This window comes from Lemur catta, chromosome 5 (genome assembly GCF_020740605.2).
Source record: "Lemur catta isolate mLemCat1 chromosome 5, mLemCat1.pri, whole genome shotgun sequence".
Taxonomy (NCBI): domain Eukaryota; kingdom Metazoa; phylum Chordata; class Mammalia; order Primates; family Lemuridae; genus Lemur; species Lemur catta.
This window is the reverse complement of record NC_059132.1, coordinates 29413702-29430955: the sequence shown is the minus strand read 5'-3', so window position 1 is coordinate 29430955 and position 17254 is coordinate 29413702. Positions and strand designations below refer to the sequence as shown.

Sequence of the window (17254 nt, the reverse complement as noted above, 5' to 3'; positions counted from 1 at the left end):
GGCTGAATCGCGGCTATATAGACCGGCGGCGGAGCACGCGTGTGTGCGGACGCAGTTGCGTGTGGGATTCCTGCCATCCTCAGTGCAGCGGAGCAAAGCCTGTTCCTCTCCCGCTCTGTTGCGCAGGTACGCCGGGGTGTGGGCGGGGCGGCGCGGCCTGAGGACGAGGACGAGCCGGGGCGGCTGGGAGAGGAAGAAGCCCGAACGGCGGCCGCGCGAGGCGCGTCCCCAACCCCCACTCCCTCCGCCCCAACGGCCGCAGGCGCGCGCGGCGGATGGACGGGCGCGCGGCGGCTCCCGCCCCCTACACCCCCACCGGCTGGAGCGCGTGGCCGCGTCCGCCGCGTGCGCGTGCTGCGTCCAACGGCCACGCGGGGCGGGAGCGAGCTGCGGCCGCCGCCCGGGCCCTAGGGCGATCTCGGGGACCTGGGGGCCACGCGGGGCCGACTGGCCAGCTTTTCCCGCCCGTCCCTCCTCCCTGCCACGCACCAGCGGAGCCTTTTCTCCCTTAGCTGAGGAGCTCCAGCTTAGTCCGGACCAGGAGGGGGCTTTTGATTTAGGGCTGGGGGCAGCGCTAAAGTGCGGTAAGAGTGTTTCCGGCCCGCAGAGAAGTGCCGCTGCTTCGCTTCACCGGGAGAGAAGAGGGAGCAGCGATTGCACGGATGCTTAGTGGTAATGATAACTAACGTTTGTTCTAAGCCCTCACTGTGTGCCAGGCACTGTGCTGGGCAACTTGTGTGCCCCGCATTTAATTCTCGCAACGACCCAAAGAGGTAGGTACGATTGTTCTCATTCCACAGCGGACTAAGGCACACAGGTGGAGACGGCAAGGGGTAAGTATTTGTTTGAACCCAGGTCCTCAGACTCCTGGCCCCCAAGCCTGTTTTATTCTTTGCTGCAGCGCCATGTGCGGCTCCAGGGGACCTTTGCGCCAAGAGCTCTTGTCCCCGGGGCAGCATCTGCCCCCAAAGGCCAACTGCCGAGGCGATTGCAGCGGCATTTGCACTTAGGCCAGTTGTGGGCTTCCAGGGGGACTAGGGTTGGAAGTGGGCAAATGACAAAGAAAAAAGGTTTGGGCTTCCTTCATATGTGTATTCGTACGGATAGTTAATAGATGTGCTGCCGTAATAGTTTCTGGAAAAAGCAGAGAAAAAAATGAGTGCACGCAAATGAACACGGACTATGTTCTTCATCAGGTTTGAAACTCGTAGCATGGTGATGGGAAATTCCCGCCAGCGGGAAGTTAGGCTCTGGTGTTAGACCTTGACTCTTTTTCCTTTTTTTTTTTTTTTTTTTAAATTGTAGCAGACTTTTGGAGAAAGACGTTTGAGTAGATGAACTTAATACTTGAAGAATATGAAATCCAGAATGATGAGTTTCAGACCTCACCAGCATCTGTGGGTTAAAATATGAACTTGACCTGTGAAAAGGAGAGGCTCAGAAAAATAAAAGTATGAAATTGTAATGGAAAAGGGTTGGCGCCCAGTTACGGTATATATTTGACCTCCGTGGAGCTTATCACGCTACGTGAATTACTGGTGTTTGATACGTATTGGAAAATACGCTTGTGTCAGATGAGATTTCACATGTGGATGAAAGTCTTACTAGATGTATTTATTTAGCATTTACTTTGCTACACTCCTGTGTATATGCAAAAACATAGAAGATGGCTTTCTTACCTTCAAGAAGTTGAGTTTATATTTTTCTTGTAGCATTTTAGTATTTTCGGTTAGTTTAAAGCCAGTATATGCCTTGGTTTAATGAAATAAATGTTATAGATTCAGATCATTAACTTTAAATCACAAATGTCTGTTTGAGACAAAACTGCAATAAAAGTTTTGGGACTAGCTCTTTTGAGTTAATTTTGAATTAAATAGCTTTCAACTATTTTAAAGACATTTATTTTGCTGTATTGTATATTTTTGTACGGAAGCTTTTTAGAATCAGTCTTTAAGGGTTTTTTGCAGTCAGAAAGAGCACATAGTGCACATCCTTGTAAAGAAATTAAACTATGAGGAAGTTTAATATTTGTGTTTCCATTTACCAAGTACTTTCCTGATATTTCTTAACAGAAAGTAGCTAAAGGATTAAAATGTTGCATGGACAAGTTCTTTCCTTTGTTAGTGTTGCCAGAAATAACAACTTTATAATGAAACATTGTTTTGCTTGGAACTTGGCTTGTGTAGCAATTCCAGTTACCTGCAAATTAGCATTTTAAGTCTTAAAGGTGAGCAGTTATCAAATGTTAAAACACTATAATGACCTACATTTAAACTGTTAAGTTTGAATCTAGCTAATTTTATTACTGTTTGAGGTAAAATATGTCAGAATGAAATTAACTATATGCATTATTGAGAGAAAATTTGTTAGTTTCTACTTTAAATGTTAAAGAACTATTCTTGGCCTGTGGCAAATGGTTATCAGGTGGGTAGAAATCTGCAAATTGTGATTTTTTTTCACAAATTGGTACCTCACCTGGTCACTTAGGCATTCATTTATCAAGAACAAGTGAATTGAAGCAAATTGTGATAAGACTTGGGCCTCCCAACTTCCAAACAAGTCATAGATTACTTTTGTTGGAGCTCCATACTTTTCAGTCTGAGCTTTTGTAACTCTTCTAACAGGTAGAAAAGTAGGCAGTTCTTTGTTCTTTATTTAATTCACACTCAGCTTGCTATTCTCAGCTGACAGTCCACTAAGGGAACATTAGGAGATTTTGGTAATGTTTGTGACCTACTTTAGAGCAGTTTTTCTTTTGTAATTTACGGATTTTTTGTTTTACTTGTATTTTGCATAGAAAGTAAAGGGCAGAGGGTAGTTTTAAATTTTTAAAGGTTTGTGAGTTGTATATGGTCCTTAAGACAGATGTTGCCAATGTTAAAATATTTAATGTAAAGACTAAATTTGTGACTAAAACCATTTTTTTTTTCTTTTTGTCAGTTTAATAAAACTGCCTGCTTGGTCTTTTAACATTTTGCAAATTGGTTGGTTTTTTTAAGTGTTTCAGAATTCAGATAGGCAGTGTATGTTCATTTTATGTTGTGCTTTGACTGCCTTGGATAAACTCTATTCTGACTTTACAAAGGAGGATAATTTTCAAAGTAGGTAGGTCAGAAAAAGCTGCTTCCCGAGCGGCCCCCCCTCCCCCCAGTTGTCAACAGATAGTGGGAACAACCTTTGGTAGTGAATACTGTCCTTCCAAGCCCTAGAGTTAAATTTAGATTCAGCAACTGTAATCTCACTTGTAGTTGGTGATCACATAGTAGCGATTAACTACATTTTTATTTATCTCAAAAATCAGATTCTTTCTTTCTTTCTTTCTTGGACACCCAGTTTGGCTTTAGTTTGGAAGGCTGAATTGCAAGCCAGGTGATAGGGTTAAGAGCTAGGAATAGTGCACACGTGAAGAATAAAGAGTCTGTTTTACAAGGCAGAAAGCAGTTTAAAAAATTACTCTCATGGGCTGTGGCTTCTTAAATAAATAAGGTCTTTAGATGACTTTAAGTAATGGATTGATTCCCCCTTCTGTCAGGTGATCAATCTTTCATGTTGTAATATTGCTTGGCTTTTTAGCATGTGTGCTGTATTTTAGGTATTTAATAAAAAGTAAAGATTAAAGAGGATTCAGAGAAAGAAATCTGGCTTCCTGGATGATGTGCACATTTACTTTGTAGGGATCTAACCTTTGGTGGTTATTAACTTATGTGGCTACATAATAGCATCGTGTATTCTACTGCCCTCTGTGTATTTTAAAAATGCTTTCAGACGTCTTGGATATTCTCATATTTTTACTAAAAAGAGAACTAGAACTCTGAAACCCAGATAGTTTTCTAAACTGGTTTGTAAAGCATGTGGTACCTAATGGGGTACTATATAGCCAGCTATTTCCTTATTCAGAAAACTTAGAGGGATTCTGAATCTGGATGTTGTGAATGGGGCATCTACTTGCCCTTCTCCCCTACACTGTTGATGCAAGACTGTAGGCTGTGCCTCACTTACACCCGTGTTCGGGGACTCTGGGTCCTTAGGGTTTCCTGGGGTGTATCCACCTATGTCTTAGGGGATTCAAAGGATAGGAGATTCATATTTTTAAAAGTTTCCCAGATGAGCATTAGTATTAACTGTAACATACCTTTTTGTTTTGATAAGAAAGAACATAGGTTTATCCTTAATTATGAACCTAAAGGACTAGCTTTTAATTCTGGATGGGGAGAGGGATATGCTAAGAAAAATAGTGAAGTTTTCCAATCTTGAGGTTTTTTTTTGTTCAGGAAAACTCAGTATTTTTGAGATAATTTTAGAGGGAGAGTTGCAATACAGAGAGGTCTTGTATACTCATTATCCAGCTTCCCTAATGTTAAAATCTTATGCAAACTTAGTAGAGTTATCAAAACTAAGAAATTAACGTTGATAAAATACTGTTCAGTGATGGACTTTATTTCTACCATTGTCCCTTTTCTGTTCCAGGATCCAATCCAAGATGCATGTAGTATTTATGTCTCTTTGTTCTCTTCTGGTCTGTGACAGTTTCTGACTTTTCTTTACCTTTTATGACCTTGACATCTCCTTTGGGTTTGTCTGATGTTATGATTAGACTAAGGTTGTGGACTGTGGATTTTGGGAAAGAATGCCACAGAAGTGATTTGCCCTTACCACATCATATTGGGGGTGTGTAATATCATTTCTGGTTGAATTTAACCTTGATCATTTGGTTAAGGTGGTGTTTGTTAGGTTAGTGTTTTTCTCCTTTCCATAGTATTCATTAGAAGTGAGTCACTAAGTCCAGCCCGTGCTCAAGGGGAGGGAGGAATTAGGCTCTATTCTAGAGAGGGAGGAAAATCTAAATTTGTGGACATATATTGAAGTTACTGCTAGTTAATATTTGGAGGAGATATTTTGAATCCACACAAATAAAACTTCCCTTCTTAGTTTTAGCATCTATTAGTGGATCCTGGCCTGCAGTTAATGCTGTGGTGTTCTAATGGTGATTTTATTTCCCTCATTCCTTCTACAGCATTTTAAATTCTTTGTAAGGAAGATTTGTCTCTCCCCCATATTTTTTTATTATATCAGCATGAACTCATGGAAATTTTATTTTTTGGGTTGTAATACAATATTGTCCTAATTTATTCATTATTTTGTTGCTCAGATTGTTCCAGCCTGTGACTCCTTTGTTCTTTTGATTCTTCCCAGGTTTTTCTTGGTCACCATTATGCCCCAGTTTTTTTAAAGCATTTTCTTGTATTAATTACCAGATTTTCATGCTCATCTTGTATTTTGCCTGTCCCAGGCCCAGAATCAACCATTGCTCTTAGGAGCTGTTGGACAGAATTTTGAAGGGAGGTGACAGGTGGTAAATATGAAGTGCTTGGAAAATAGATTGATGGGGTAGGCCCAGTGATGGTGATACTGCTCTTGCTCTGAGCACATGCTGGCTTCTGTATTAAAGTTTCTCTGGTTCTGGGGAAACATTTTTGTTTCTCTTACATTAAAGAACCGAATTTCAAATGTTTGAATATATAGCATAACCTTATAACAAAATTTATTAAAGTTTAATACTCATATTGTCCACACATACCTTTGCTGTTTTTTCTTAGTGTTTTTGATAAATTTATTAAAATAGAGTAAAAAGACCACTTACATACCATTGTACTCAGAATTGACAGTTAACATTTTCATTGCTCTTTAAAGTTTTAAGACTTCTCCCCTCCCCATACAAGTTTCCGTCCCCTTCTCTTCTCTCTTGAGACCTTTATCCTGTCTTTCCAGGCTATTTTATTGATGTAACAAAAAAAGATTTTTTTAGTAGCTTTATTGAGGTATAATTGACACAGTAAACTGCACATATTTAAAGTGTACAGTGTGATAATTTCTGGCATGTATGTGTACCCATGAAACCTTCGCCACAATCGACATAGTGAACCTATCCTCACCCCCCAAAGTTTTCTCATCCCCTTTTGTATTCCCTATTTCCTGCCTGGTTCTTTTACCCTTCCACCTGCAGGGAATTCCTGATCTGTCACTGTAGGTTAGTTTGCATTTTCTAGAATTTTTATGTAAATTAGAATTACGTTATATGTTCTTTTATTGCTAAGTACTAGTCTGTTGTGTAGATATATCACAGTTATCCATTTACCTGTTGGTGGACATTTGGTCTGTTTGTAGCATTTTTTGTGTTTTTGATTGTAAATAAAGCTTTTGAACTTTGTGTAGGAGGTCTTTGTATGGCTATATACCTTTGTTTCTTTCGGGTAAATGCCTAAGAGTGGAATGTCTGGATCATATGATAGGTGTATGATTAAGAAACTGGCTGGCTGGTTTCCAAAGTGGTTGTACCTTTTTACTTTCCCATCAGCAATGTTTGAGGGTTCCAGTTCCACCACATGCTGGCCAATAATGTGTATGGTCAGCCTTTTTAATTTTAGTCATTCTGAGAGGTGTTTAGTGGTACCTAACTGGTTATAATTTGCATTTCTGTAACTAATGATTAGTGTTTTTCATTTGACATTCCTAATAATTTCCTCGAAGTATCTTAACTTTTGCTCATGTTTTATGGGATTGGTTATTCAGTTTTGAGAGTTCTTTATATATCTTGCATACAAGTGTTTTAATCAGGCATATACTTTGCATATATTTACTACCAGTCTGCGGCTTGTCTTTTCATTCTTTTAATAGTGTCTTTTGGGGAGCAGAAGATTTTAATGTTGATATAATCTACATTATCAGTTCTCTTCTACATTATGTTTTTGTTGTATCTAAAATCTTTCCTTTACGTTTTAGTTTGAATCATTTTGAGTTAAATTTTGTGTATTGTCTGAGGCATGAATTGAGGTTATTTATTTTTTTGCATATGGATATCTAATTGTTTACTATTTGTTGAAAAGAGTATATACTTGTTGGAAATTGTCAATTTCTGTATGCGTGTATTAGTGAATTCTATTCTGTTTTCATACATCCCTTTGTCTTTATGTTCAGCCTATTTTTAAAATACATTTACATATTTATGAACAGTATGTGGTATCTCTGTGTATACTAAAAACACTTGTAGACATATTTAAGGCTATCACTCAGCACATATTTGGCAGCTGACTTTTCATTTCAGTGTTTTTGAGATCTGTTCTATGCTCACTTTCTGACAGCCATAAACAGGATGACTATATGTCTTGGTTTGCCAGGCACAGTTTTATTCGCTTCGGTTAACGTGGCATAATTGTTAATATTACTGGTTTTCATTCTTATAAGTACACATACGGTTATCTTAGATATAGAAGTTTCTATGATGTGAATAAACTACAGCTTATTCATTTCCCGTTTGATAGACATGTAGATTGTTAGCAATCTTATATTTTAGAAATGGAATGGCAGTTATTTCTGTTTTTGTCTTGTGCAAATGGGTGAGTTTCTCTTGTATATGTGTCTAGAAGAGAATTGCTAGATTATTAATCAGAGCATTTTTGAATTTATTAGATAACTGCAAAATTGTTCTCTACCGTGGTACCAGTGGAGACTCATCTTCAGTTTTGCATGCTTGCAGACTCTTTTCCTACTTGCTTGCCAGTGTTTAGTATTGACTGAAGTTTTAATAATTGGGGGATCTCTGGTGAGAAGTAATAGGTTTTAATTTGCATTTTACTGGTTATGTATTATTTTTATTTTAAAATATTTATTTTTTCAGAGATGGGATCTCACTATGTTGCCCGGGCTGATCTCAACTCCTGGGCTCAAGTGATCCTCCTGTCTCGGCCTCCCCAGTAGCTGGGACACAGGTATTCATTACCATACCCAGCTGATTGGTTACTTAGTCTATGTTTTGTTTGTTGCCCATTTAGTACTTTCCTGTTTTTTCTCTTGAGTTATATTTATTTCAGTGATTTATGTGCAGTTTTATATATATTCTGGATACTAATCTTTTATTATGTAGTGTATTTCTTATTTTAAAACTGACACTTATAGTGGGTTATTAAGGCATTTTGCTACTTGTTAGAGTAAGCTCTGCTATTAAAAATTCAGGTGGAGTATGGTTGGCCTTCATGCTTCCCTGCCCATCTGTCTGTTAAAAATTGGAATGTAAGTGCTCACAGTTCTTTACACTTAAAGGAAACATTCTTAACATTTTTTTGTTAACTTCAGCCAAATTATTTTGGGGAATTTTTTTTCCCCCTTCCAAAATACTTTTATTAAAAATCACAAACAATTAAAAAAAAGCCACTACAAAACCTTGCCTTTCTTTTAAATGTGGCATGGAGCAGTTTGGTTTCCACCCCTGTTGCATGTGGTCCAACCTGGTTATGAATCAGGAGGTTGCTGGGACTGGGGTCCTGCCAAGGAAGCGGGGTTCAGCCTAAGGGGAGGAGACCAACCCCTCCCATTGCCTCAAGGTGCAAGAGGCAGAGCCTGGGTTTCCATAGCAACCTGGCAGCATATCCCTGTCATCCTGTTACAGGTCTAGCCTTTATCTTCCTTAAGGCCGCAGTGGTCACAAGGGGAGTGGGAGCTGGAGGGAAAGTCAGTAGAAATGTGTAAGTGGAGAATTAGCCTCCCAGAAACAGTTTCCTTAAGGCATTTGGAACAGATACATTAATTCAGAAAGACTCACCTTCACATAAGGCTGTGATAAACGGCCACACACATGCAAGACAGTTTGTGGAACCCTGAAACAAGAGGAAAGGAGGCCATAGTCACTGCTTAGAGCCCCCACCAAAACACACAGTTATATCCAGGAATCCCACATACCGAGGCTGATAGGAGGAGTGATCCCCTCCATTAAAATGTTAGGACCCCAGAATGATTTCCATGATGTGATCTAGTTCATTCCACTCCCAGGATCTTGGGGCCCAGGAGAGGTTGTGAGGAGACCCTGGCTGGGCTGGCGCAGACTCCTTTTTCACTGCAGATGTGTCATTGTCCAGAAGGAAGTCATCCAGGCCAGAGTCCTCAAAGTACCAGGAGCTCATAGCTTCTATGAAGACCCTATCACGTTGGGGTGGCACTTCATTCCAGAGGCCCGGGGGAGCCACTGGATTCTGCGGAGGCTTGTTCTTATCCATGGAAGTCTCCAGCTCCCTGAGGATAGTACTGGTGGTGGCTGACAGGGAGAAGTCTTCCTCACACAGGAAGAGGGGCTAGGAGGGGCAGGGTGGGGCCGGGAGCCGGGTGAAGTGTGGCTTGGGTGCTGTGGGTGATTACGTGCCTGTGGAGGCTGGGGCCCAGGCTCAGGGGCCCAGGCTGCACTGGATTTTGTCTGGGGAGATGTTGAGCAGGGCTTGCTGGGAGCTCCGAAGGCCTGCTGGACTCCAGTCCCACTTCTCATCTTCCTCCTCTTCCAAATCTGAGTTTTTCTTCTTCAAGCCGTCCACCATTATGTCCTCAGCTGCCAGGTTCTCAGTGACCGCTTCCCAAAATGCCTATGAGGAATTTCTTTAGAGTTGCTATGTAGTCTAGAAACTTGGGATCAAGTGAGAAATTTGAAAGTTAATGTAGTACAATGGACCTTTGAATAACAGGTTTGAACTGCTCAGGTACATTTATGTGGAGTTATTTTCAATAAATACATTGGAAAATTTTTTTGAGATTTGTGATAATTTGAAAAAACTCATAAATGAACCTCGAGAGTAGCCTGGAAATACCAAAAAGACTAAGAAAAAGGCATGTGATGGATGCACAAAATATATGTAGATGCTAGTCTGTTGCATCATTTATTACTAAGATATACACAGGTCTCCTATACAAAGTTAAAATTTATCAAAACTTACACAAACGCTTAAAGACTACCTGGCACCATTTGCAGTCGAGAGAAATGTAAGTCAACCTAAAGATGCAGTATTAAATTGTAACTGCATAAAATTAACTAGTACATACCTTACTAGAGTAATTTTGTAGCCACCTCCTCCTGTTGCATTGAGCTCAGGTGTTGCGAGTATCTGCTTACAGCTGTGTGATGCTAATCATTTCTGCATGAGCAGCTCATCTCTCCAGTAAGTTGGATACTGCAGTAAAAAGTGTTCTCTCTTGATTCTCCTGTATTTTTCATCATATTTAGTGCAAGATATAGGTCCTCTTGTAAACCTTGAATAACATCATGGGACCCATACAAAGTGTCACTGGTCATGTTGGAAGTGCTCCCAAGAAGCAGAGAGAATCATGACCTTAGAAAAAGTTCAATTGCTTGATGTGTGCCATTCCCGATAGACAATTCATCTTGTAAACAGATGACATAAACTTGCAGTATCAATAAGTGCAATATAGTACTGTACATGTGTTTTCCTTATGATTTTCTTAATTTCTTTTCTCTAGCCTTATTGTGACTTGTAATATCCCACTCAAAAGGTTTATTCTTTTGGTCTGCAAGCATTGTAAGAATGAAGGAGTGATCTCCAAATTACAATAATTTGGAATGTTTAACAAACTTGCCTTGTCTTAAGAAGGTGGCACCTATCTGTTCTGACTCCTCCACATCAGAATAGCGAAAGGAGGAGGGTTGCTGTTGAAAGTTGAAATAACAAAACTAGTAATGAAAATTTGCTTTAGTAGCTATTGCATATTTCTGAAGTGAACAGTTTCAACCCAAAATAAAGTAACATCTATTTGGGAAATTAAAAACTAATTGAGACTGTGGTTTGCAAAATAATTAAGGTAAACTATTAAAGTGTTAAACTAATGAAGAAAATTAATATTTGGAAAGTTAGTAAATGAATAATGCTGATCTCTTGAACAAGTTTCAGAATTGTAAAGCTTGGTTAAGAAAAACCCACAAAGGAGATCAGTTTGACATATACATATGTTTAACTGTACTTCTTTGTCTTTATCAAGATGACCCTGAGATAAAATGCTGATAATGCTGTGACCAAATCAGTAATGTGCTTTTAAAAAATTCTTTTCATTTGAATTATCCAAGGTAAACCTCAAGGGGAAAAGAAGTTCAAGAGATCTAATATAGATTTAAAGCTTTCTTGCCTTTGATATATAACTTAGAGGATTTTCATCATTTTGCATAGGAAGATTAAATGTGAGCAGTAGTATTTCACAAAATGTTATTTAGAAATTTATAACCAGTCTTTTTGGCAGTGTCAAAGGGTGCAGTTAGGTTGATGTAATAATGATGTTTTTTGGCATGGTCTGGGGAAGAAGAGCAGGTAGGTAGTACTAAAGAGAAGCAAGTGTAACAAGAGTTCAAAGGTAGGAATTGATGTGTGTACTGTTTTTTTCCCTCCAATCTCTTTATCATGAAGGTTCCGTTTAACAGATTAACTGCCATGTGAGTTGTATTTAACTCAGGCTAGTTTTGAGCCCGGGCCCTCATGAAGCAAAACCCTGCAGTTGGTTCGTGAAATCTTGTTGATGTTCTTATTGTTACAATTAATATTGATAATTTAGTTCTAAAAATGTGGATTAAATGAATTGAAGTCAATACATTTCATTTTTCTATCTCTGTTTACCTTTAAATTACCCTTAAGCCTGACAAGTTAAGAAAAACACTTTGCCCTTATGAACTAACTATTTCTCAAGTTTTCACATTACTTTTTACATTACTCATATTCAGGTTTTTAATATTACCTTTTTATTTAACGACACAGAAAACAATAAAAAATAACAAATTTTTTCGTTCAATTAGAAAGAATCCTTTTGTTTTTGAAGTTTTTACACTGTGGCCCCAAGGAAAAATTTTTTTCTAGTGTGGCAGGCAGTGTGTTAAATTGCTTTTAATATTGTAGATATATCGTATACTTTGGTTAACACAGGGAAGCAAAATGTTCTGTTTAGTCTCTTTATATAAAGAAATGTATAAGTACAACTTAATGGGATGAAAATAATAGCAGTTTTATCTGTTTCTCAGGAATTGGGAGATCTGTCTTCCATTTCTGAAACTAGTGAGATCTGGGGGAATGCCACATAATCGCAGTTTCTCCTTTTGTCTGAGGTTGGGTCACATGCTAGTGGTTTTAAAGTAGAGTAGCTAAGTTCTTTTTTAAGAAAGGAAAATTTACATGGGAACACTAATATGTAAAAAGGTGGAATTGCTCTGATTTAAATGAACTGTAATAAGAAATCTCAGAACTTGGAAACTAAGACTAGATGACAGCCAAGAACCTCTAATGTCTAGGATCTAATAGCAGTAAGAACTTTTGAAATTATTTTGGACCAAGAGCCAGGGAAAAACATACCAATTTTTCATTCTGCTTCAGGTTAGTCTACTTTTAAGTACATTAGCCTAAGACATACGATTCAGATTTTTGTTACTGATTCTCATAGTCATGCCTGAAGGCAAACTACTCTGGTATAATTGGGAAGCTGTTCCATATTGATCTAGTGGCTGTAATTTGGGGGAAAATGAAGAACAAGCCTTGAACTTAGATTTGGTGAAACAAGTGCTAAATGAGGTGGGCAGATATTTGAGAACAATGCAGGAATGAACTAGATGAGGGTAAACATCTTCACATATTGCTTGTTCTGAAAATGATCAAAATTAATCTATTTTGTGCATCCTGTAAAATAAAATTTATCTCCTTTTTCTTTTATACTGTAATTAAATCTGTACCTGTATCCCTCTGTTTGCCTGTGTGTTTTAGTCTGGTTTTCTCTGTCTCCCTTAAATGAAAATTTGGGTAATCTCATTTGAGATATTTTTTAAAGGTTTTTTTTTTTTTTTTTTTTTTTTTTTTTGGTAATAGCTGACAGTAACTAACGACTCATTGTGTGGCAGATGCCTGTTTTGTCACTCAAAGGTGTTAACTTTAAATGGTGATAATTTTGAATATAAACATCTTGTTTGTTAACTTACCCTATTTTGTTTTGAGATAATATTTGCTTTATTATAGAATGAATTAATAAGTATGTTTAGAATATTTAGTTTTGTAGTTTCTTTTTTAAAGCTACTGTGCTAGAAGTTTATCTGATTTAGACAGACTAGAAAATGTGATAGGTTGTCCCTGGGTGTCAAAGCTATATTGTCACAAGGTTATAAGATTATTGCTCTTGAATCTAATATTGCCACAAATAAGAATATTTGTGATTTTATGACTGGAACACTCTTAAGTGGGTTTAATAACTTAAGAAAATTATGGTAGGATGCATGTTGGAAATACGTATCTTTGAGGTTCTTATATCCAGTTTTAAGAAAATTGAATGTTGGGGATAATGGTGAATTCTTCACAGTTATTTCCCCCTCTGTATATTTATATGATTGCAATAAATTTGAATGTGTAAAATCTCAACCAGTGTGAGGTTTGTTTGTTCTTATGTTTATTCCTTTTTTTAAACCAAGAATTGCTGACGTGATCTTGTCTCTGAGTTGGTTTTAGCTAAATGATTCAATCTTTTCCCTTGTGTTTGATCTTTCAGGTTGGACATCTTTGACTTTCTTTTTCCAGGTTGAATTGACCAAAGCAATGGTGATGGAGAAGCCTAGTCCCCTGCTGGTCGGGCGGGAATTTGTGAGACAGTATTATACACTGCTGAACCAGGCCCCAGACATGCTACATAGGTAAGACATATTTCTCCTGCATTATCTAATGCTACTTTTTAGTATGTGAGTACTTATTCTTGAGGTACTCCCATTCATCGTGTGCCCTGTAGGATTATTGTATAATATAGTTCTTTGTACATAAATACCAATAAATAATGGCTGTTAAAATTACATAAGAATTTTAAAAAGAATATGTAACTATTATTTAAAAAGTTAGACTGAAGTTACCTAAACTTATACATTATCAGAAAATAACACCTGAAAATGTGAAGGTATAATCGTGTATTTGTTGAGAATGTGCTGAAGAAGATCCGTGACTATTCCTGTAATAACATACTTTTGTGTGGATGTGCTTTTAAAAACTGGAGTACATTTTTAGTAGAAATGATGCATGCTTACTATTAGAACAAAGATGTATAAGACAATTTATGGAAGTATGTAGTAATGCTGCACTAAAAATTTTTCTATGTCTATGCAAACATGTTTTTAATGTACTTTTTAGCTTTTTTTTTCTTGCTTGATTTGGGGTCATACATGTATCAGGTTCATTTCAGTGGCCACCAGATTTTTTATTTTAGGGAGTTGTATCAAACTTATCTCCTAATGATGGGTATATAGATTGCTTTCACTGTTTCCTTTTACAAAAAATGTTGCATTATACAAAACTCTTATTAATGTAGACTTGTTAGAATAGAAGTTTTAAAATGTGGATTTGCTGGACCAGATTATTTTTTCCTTTATGTTTGGATCAGCTTGCATATTGGATGGCACATGATTATTAATTGTAAAGGAAAATTTATAAATTTGTTTTCAGTACAGGATTTAGCATTGCTCTGAAGATGGAAAACATCTTTTTTTTTTTTTTTTTTTTTTTTTTTTAAGGCTTTATAATTCCAAAACACTTTTATCCGTTTTCTTTTGATCCTTAGAAAAACCTTTTGTAAGGCATTGTAGGAATCTTAACCTCATTTTGCAGGTAAAGAAATTCGGGTTGAAACTTTGATGGTATGCATTTACATGACTGTTAAGTGGTAGAACGGATCTTTTATCCTTTTTTCCTTTCCCCCCTTTTTTGTGGTGTTTTATGTCAAAGTTTAAAAGTTGGATGTGAATTTGAAGTTTAAAAGGAGCAGGAGTTGAAAGAAAGTAACCAAATGCATTAATATATTTCTTGTCAATATTTATTAATTTTAAGACATCTTCCCCCCCCTCCCCCCCATTTCCTCTCTTAGGTGCACCGTGGGGACAGTGAAAAGTGGTTTGGCCAGTAGGGAAATGATTCTGTAGCTGGTTTGCATCCTTTTGATAAACTTTAAAAGTAGAAAGGCCAACTTGGGGGTTCTTGTGGGCCCAGATCTGTCCCCTTTTTGGGAGTGAGGGATATAGAATAACATGTACTGGCTCATTTGTGAAAAAATGTTTCTCTGGAAGACAAACGTCAAGAAATCCCAATAGTGGGTATCCCTGGGATAGAGCATTTTGGCATGTGTGTTTTTTTTCCTGATGGAGTATTTACTGTTGTAATGAAAACCATGCAGTTGAGGATATATGGGAGTGAAAACTATAGGGAACTGAAGTCTGAAGTTCTTACTACATCAGCAGAAATTGTTAACACATTAACTGCTATAAGAATTGTATTTAACTCACTCTAGTTTTGACCCTGGGGCTGCGTGAAGCATATATAAAATCTTACTTGTTGATGTTCTTATTGTGACAATTAATATTGACAATTCTAAAAATGTGGATTAAATTAATAGAAGTCAATACATTTCATTTTTCTATTTATGTTTACCTTTAAATCACTCTCAAAGCTTTTATTTTGTTTTTGTAATAAAACACTGTGGCCCCAAGGAAAAGTTTCTGGTTTTTTTTGTGTGGCAGTCAATGTGTTAAACTACTACACCAGTAACATGAGCTACTGGTTTGTTTTTTTTCTAATTTTAATTTTAAGTTTTTGAGACAGAGTCTCACTCTGTTGCCTGGGCTAGAGTGCCGTGGCGTCAGCCTAGCTCACAGCAACCTCGAACTCCTGGGCTTAGGGGATCCTCCTGCCTTATCCTCTCGAGTAGCTGGGACTACAGGCATGCACCACCATGCCCGGCTAATTTTTTCTATATATTTTTAGTTGTCCAGCTAATTTCTTTCTATTTTTAGTAGAGACGGAGTCTCGCTCAGGCTGGTCTTGAACTTCTGATCTTGAGCAATCCTCCCACCTCGGCCTCTCAGAGTGCTAGGATTACAGGCGTGAGCCACCGCGCCCCGGCTGAGCTACTGGCTTTTTAATGAGAACTGCTCATAGGCATTCTCAGATATAAAAGGATTCTCCCAGACTATGGAGAATATAGCTGTCCTAGCATAAATGCCTGTTTTCTTCTTGAGTAAAAACAGGAGCTTGTGTTTAATTTTAAGTGACTTTCCTAACACGAACTACAAGATCTTTCCTCACATGATCAGCCTACTCTGAAACCTGGAATTTGTGATTTGTTAAAAAAAAAAAAAAAGTGTTCTGCTTCATTGACAAAATCCATTCCATTCAGCAGTTGTTGATGGAGTGGCATGTAGGGAATGGATAGATGATTGCATAAAAGGATGGAAAAGAAAACACATTCCTACCTTCAAGAGTCTGCCAGGGAGGTAGATAGGTACCAAATGGAAAAGTAAATACCTGGTCTCAGAATACTTGAAGATGACAACTAAATTATCTTTCTGCTGAACAGATTTTATGGAAAGAACTCTTCTTATGTCCACGGGGGATTGGATTCAAATGGAAAGCCCGCAGATGCAGTCTACGGACAGAAAGTAAGCATACCGTGCTTTATTTCCTCTGTTAAGCAGGTAGAAAATAACCCATAAAATTGAGGTGGATACATGCTTAATAGATTGTTGATACTTGATCAGATTTCTCAACTGCTTGGAAGTGTGGGCTAGTATTTAATTACTATTTGGTTAATATATTTGAAATGCTTATGTAATGTTACATTTGTTCATTTTGTATGATACATTCTGAAGTTTTTGTGTGTTTAAAGATAATTGGCGTTAGCGTGGGGATTTTTAAACTTTTAAAAAGTCTAGTAAAAGACTGAAACAGGATCTGTACCTCTCACCATTCGTAAAAATTAATTAGTGATGGATAATGGATAAGAGACTTACATGAAACTGTAAGAGTTCTAGAAGAAAATGTTGGATAAACTCCTATAGACATTGGCCTAGGCAAACAATTTATGAGGAAGACCCCAAAGGCAATCAGAGCAACAAGAAAAATAAATGAATGGGACCTGATCAAATTAAAAAGCTTCTTTACAGCCAAGGAAACAAACAATACAGTGAATAGACAACCTACATAATGGAGGAAAATATTTGCATTGTATACGTCTGATAAAGGGCTGATAACTAGAATAGATTAACCAGCATAGATAACCAAAGAACTCAAGCAAATCTGGAAGAAAAAAACAACCCCATTATAAAGTGGGCAAAGGACATGAACAGAAGCATTTCAAAAGAAGATAGACAATGGCTAAGAAACATGAAAAAATGCTCAACATCTCTAATCCTCAGGGAAATGCAAATCAAAACCACAGTGAGATATCACCTAACTCCAATGAGAATGGCTTTTATCAAAAAAACCCCAAACAATAAATGCTGGCCTGGTTGCAGAGCGAAAGGAATATTTATACACTGTTGGTGGGACTGCAAACTAATACAAACTCTATGGAAAATAGTATGGAGATACCTCAAAGAACTAAAAGTAGAACTACCATTTGATCCAGCAGTCCCACTCACTACTGGGTATTT

The 17254-nt window shown here is 37.7% G+C and overlaps 1 protein-coding gene and 1 pseudogene across 3 annotated transcripts in view; one reads left to right on the top strand and one right to left on the bottom strand.

The window, feature by feature from the left end:
- Nucleotides 1–17254, top strand: part of G3BP1 (G3BP stress granule assembly factor 1) — a 29402-nt gene continuing 12148 nt past the window's right edge. The window contains exons 1-3 of one of the 3 annotated variants that reach the window (XM_045551323.1): nucleotides 1–126; nucleotides 13368–13480; nucleotides 16180–16261. In XM_045551323.1, coding sequence (XP_045407279.1) covers nucleotides 13386–13480; nucleotides 16180–16261 — 177 coding nt within the window. In that variant the 5' untranslated portion in view covers nucleotides 1–126; nucleotides 13368–13385. Of the gene's footprint in view, nucleotides 127–420; nucleotides 673–13338; nucleotides 13481–16179; nucleotides 16262–17254 lie in introns of those variants that run through there. The other 2 variants (XM_045551324.1, XM_045551326.1) reach the window with 2 other exon arrangements.
- Nucleotides 8772–9359, bottom strand: LOC123638048 (annotated as a pseudogene).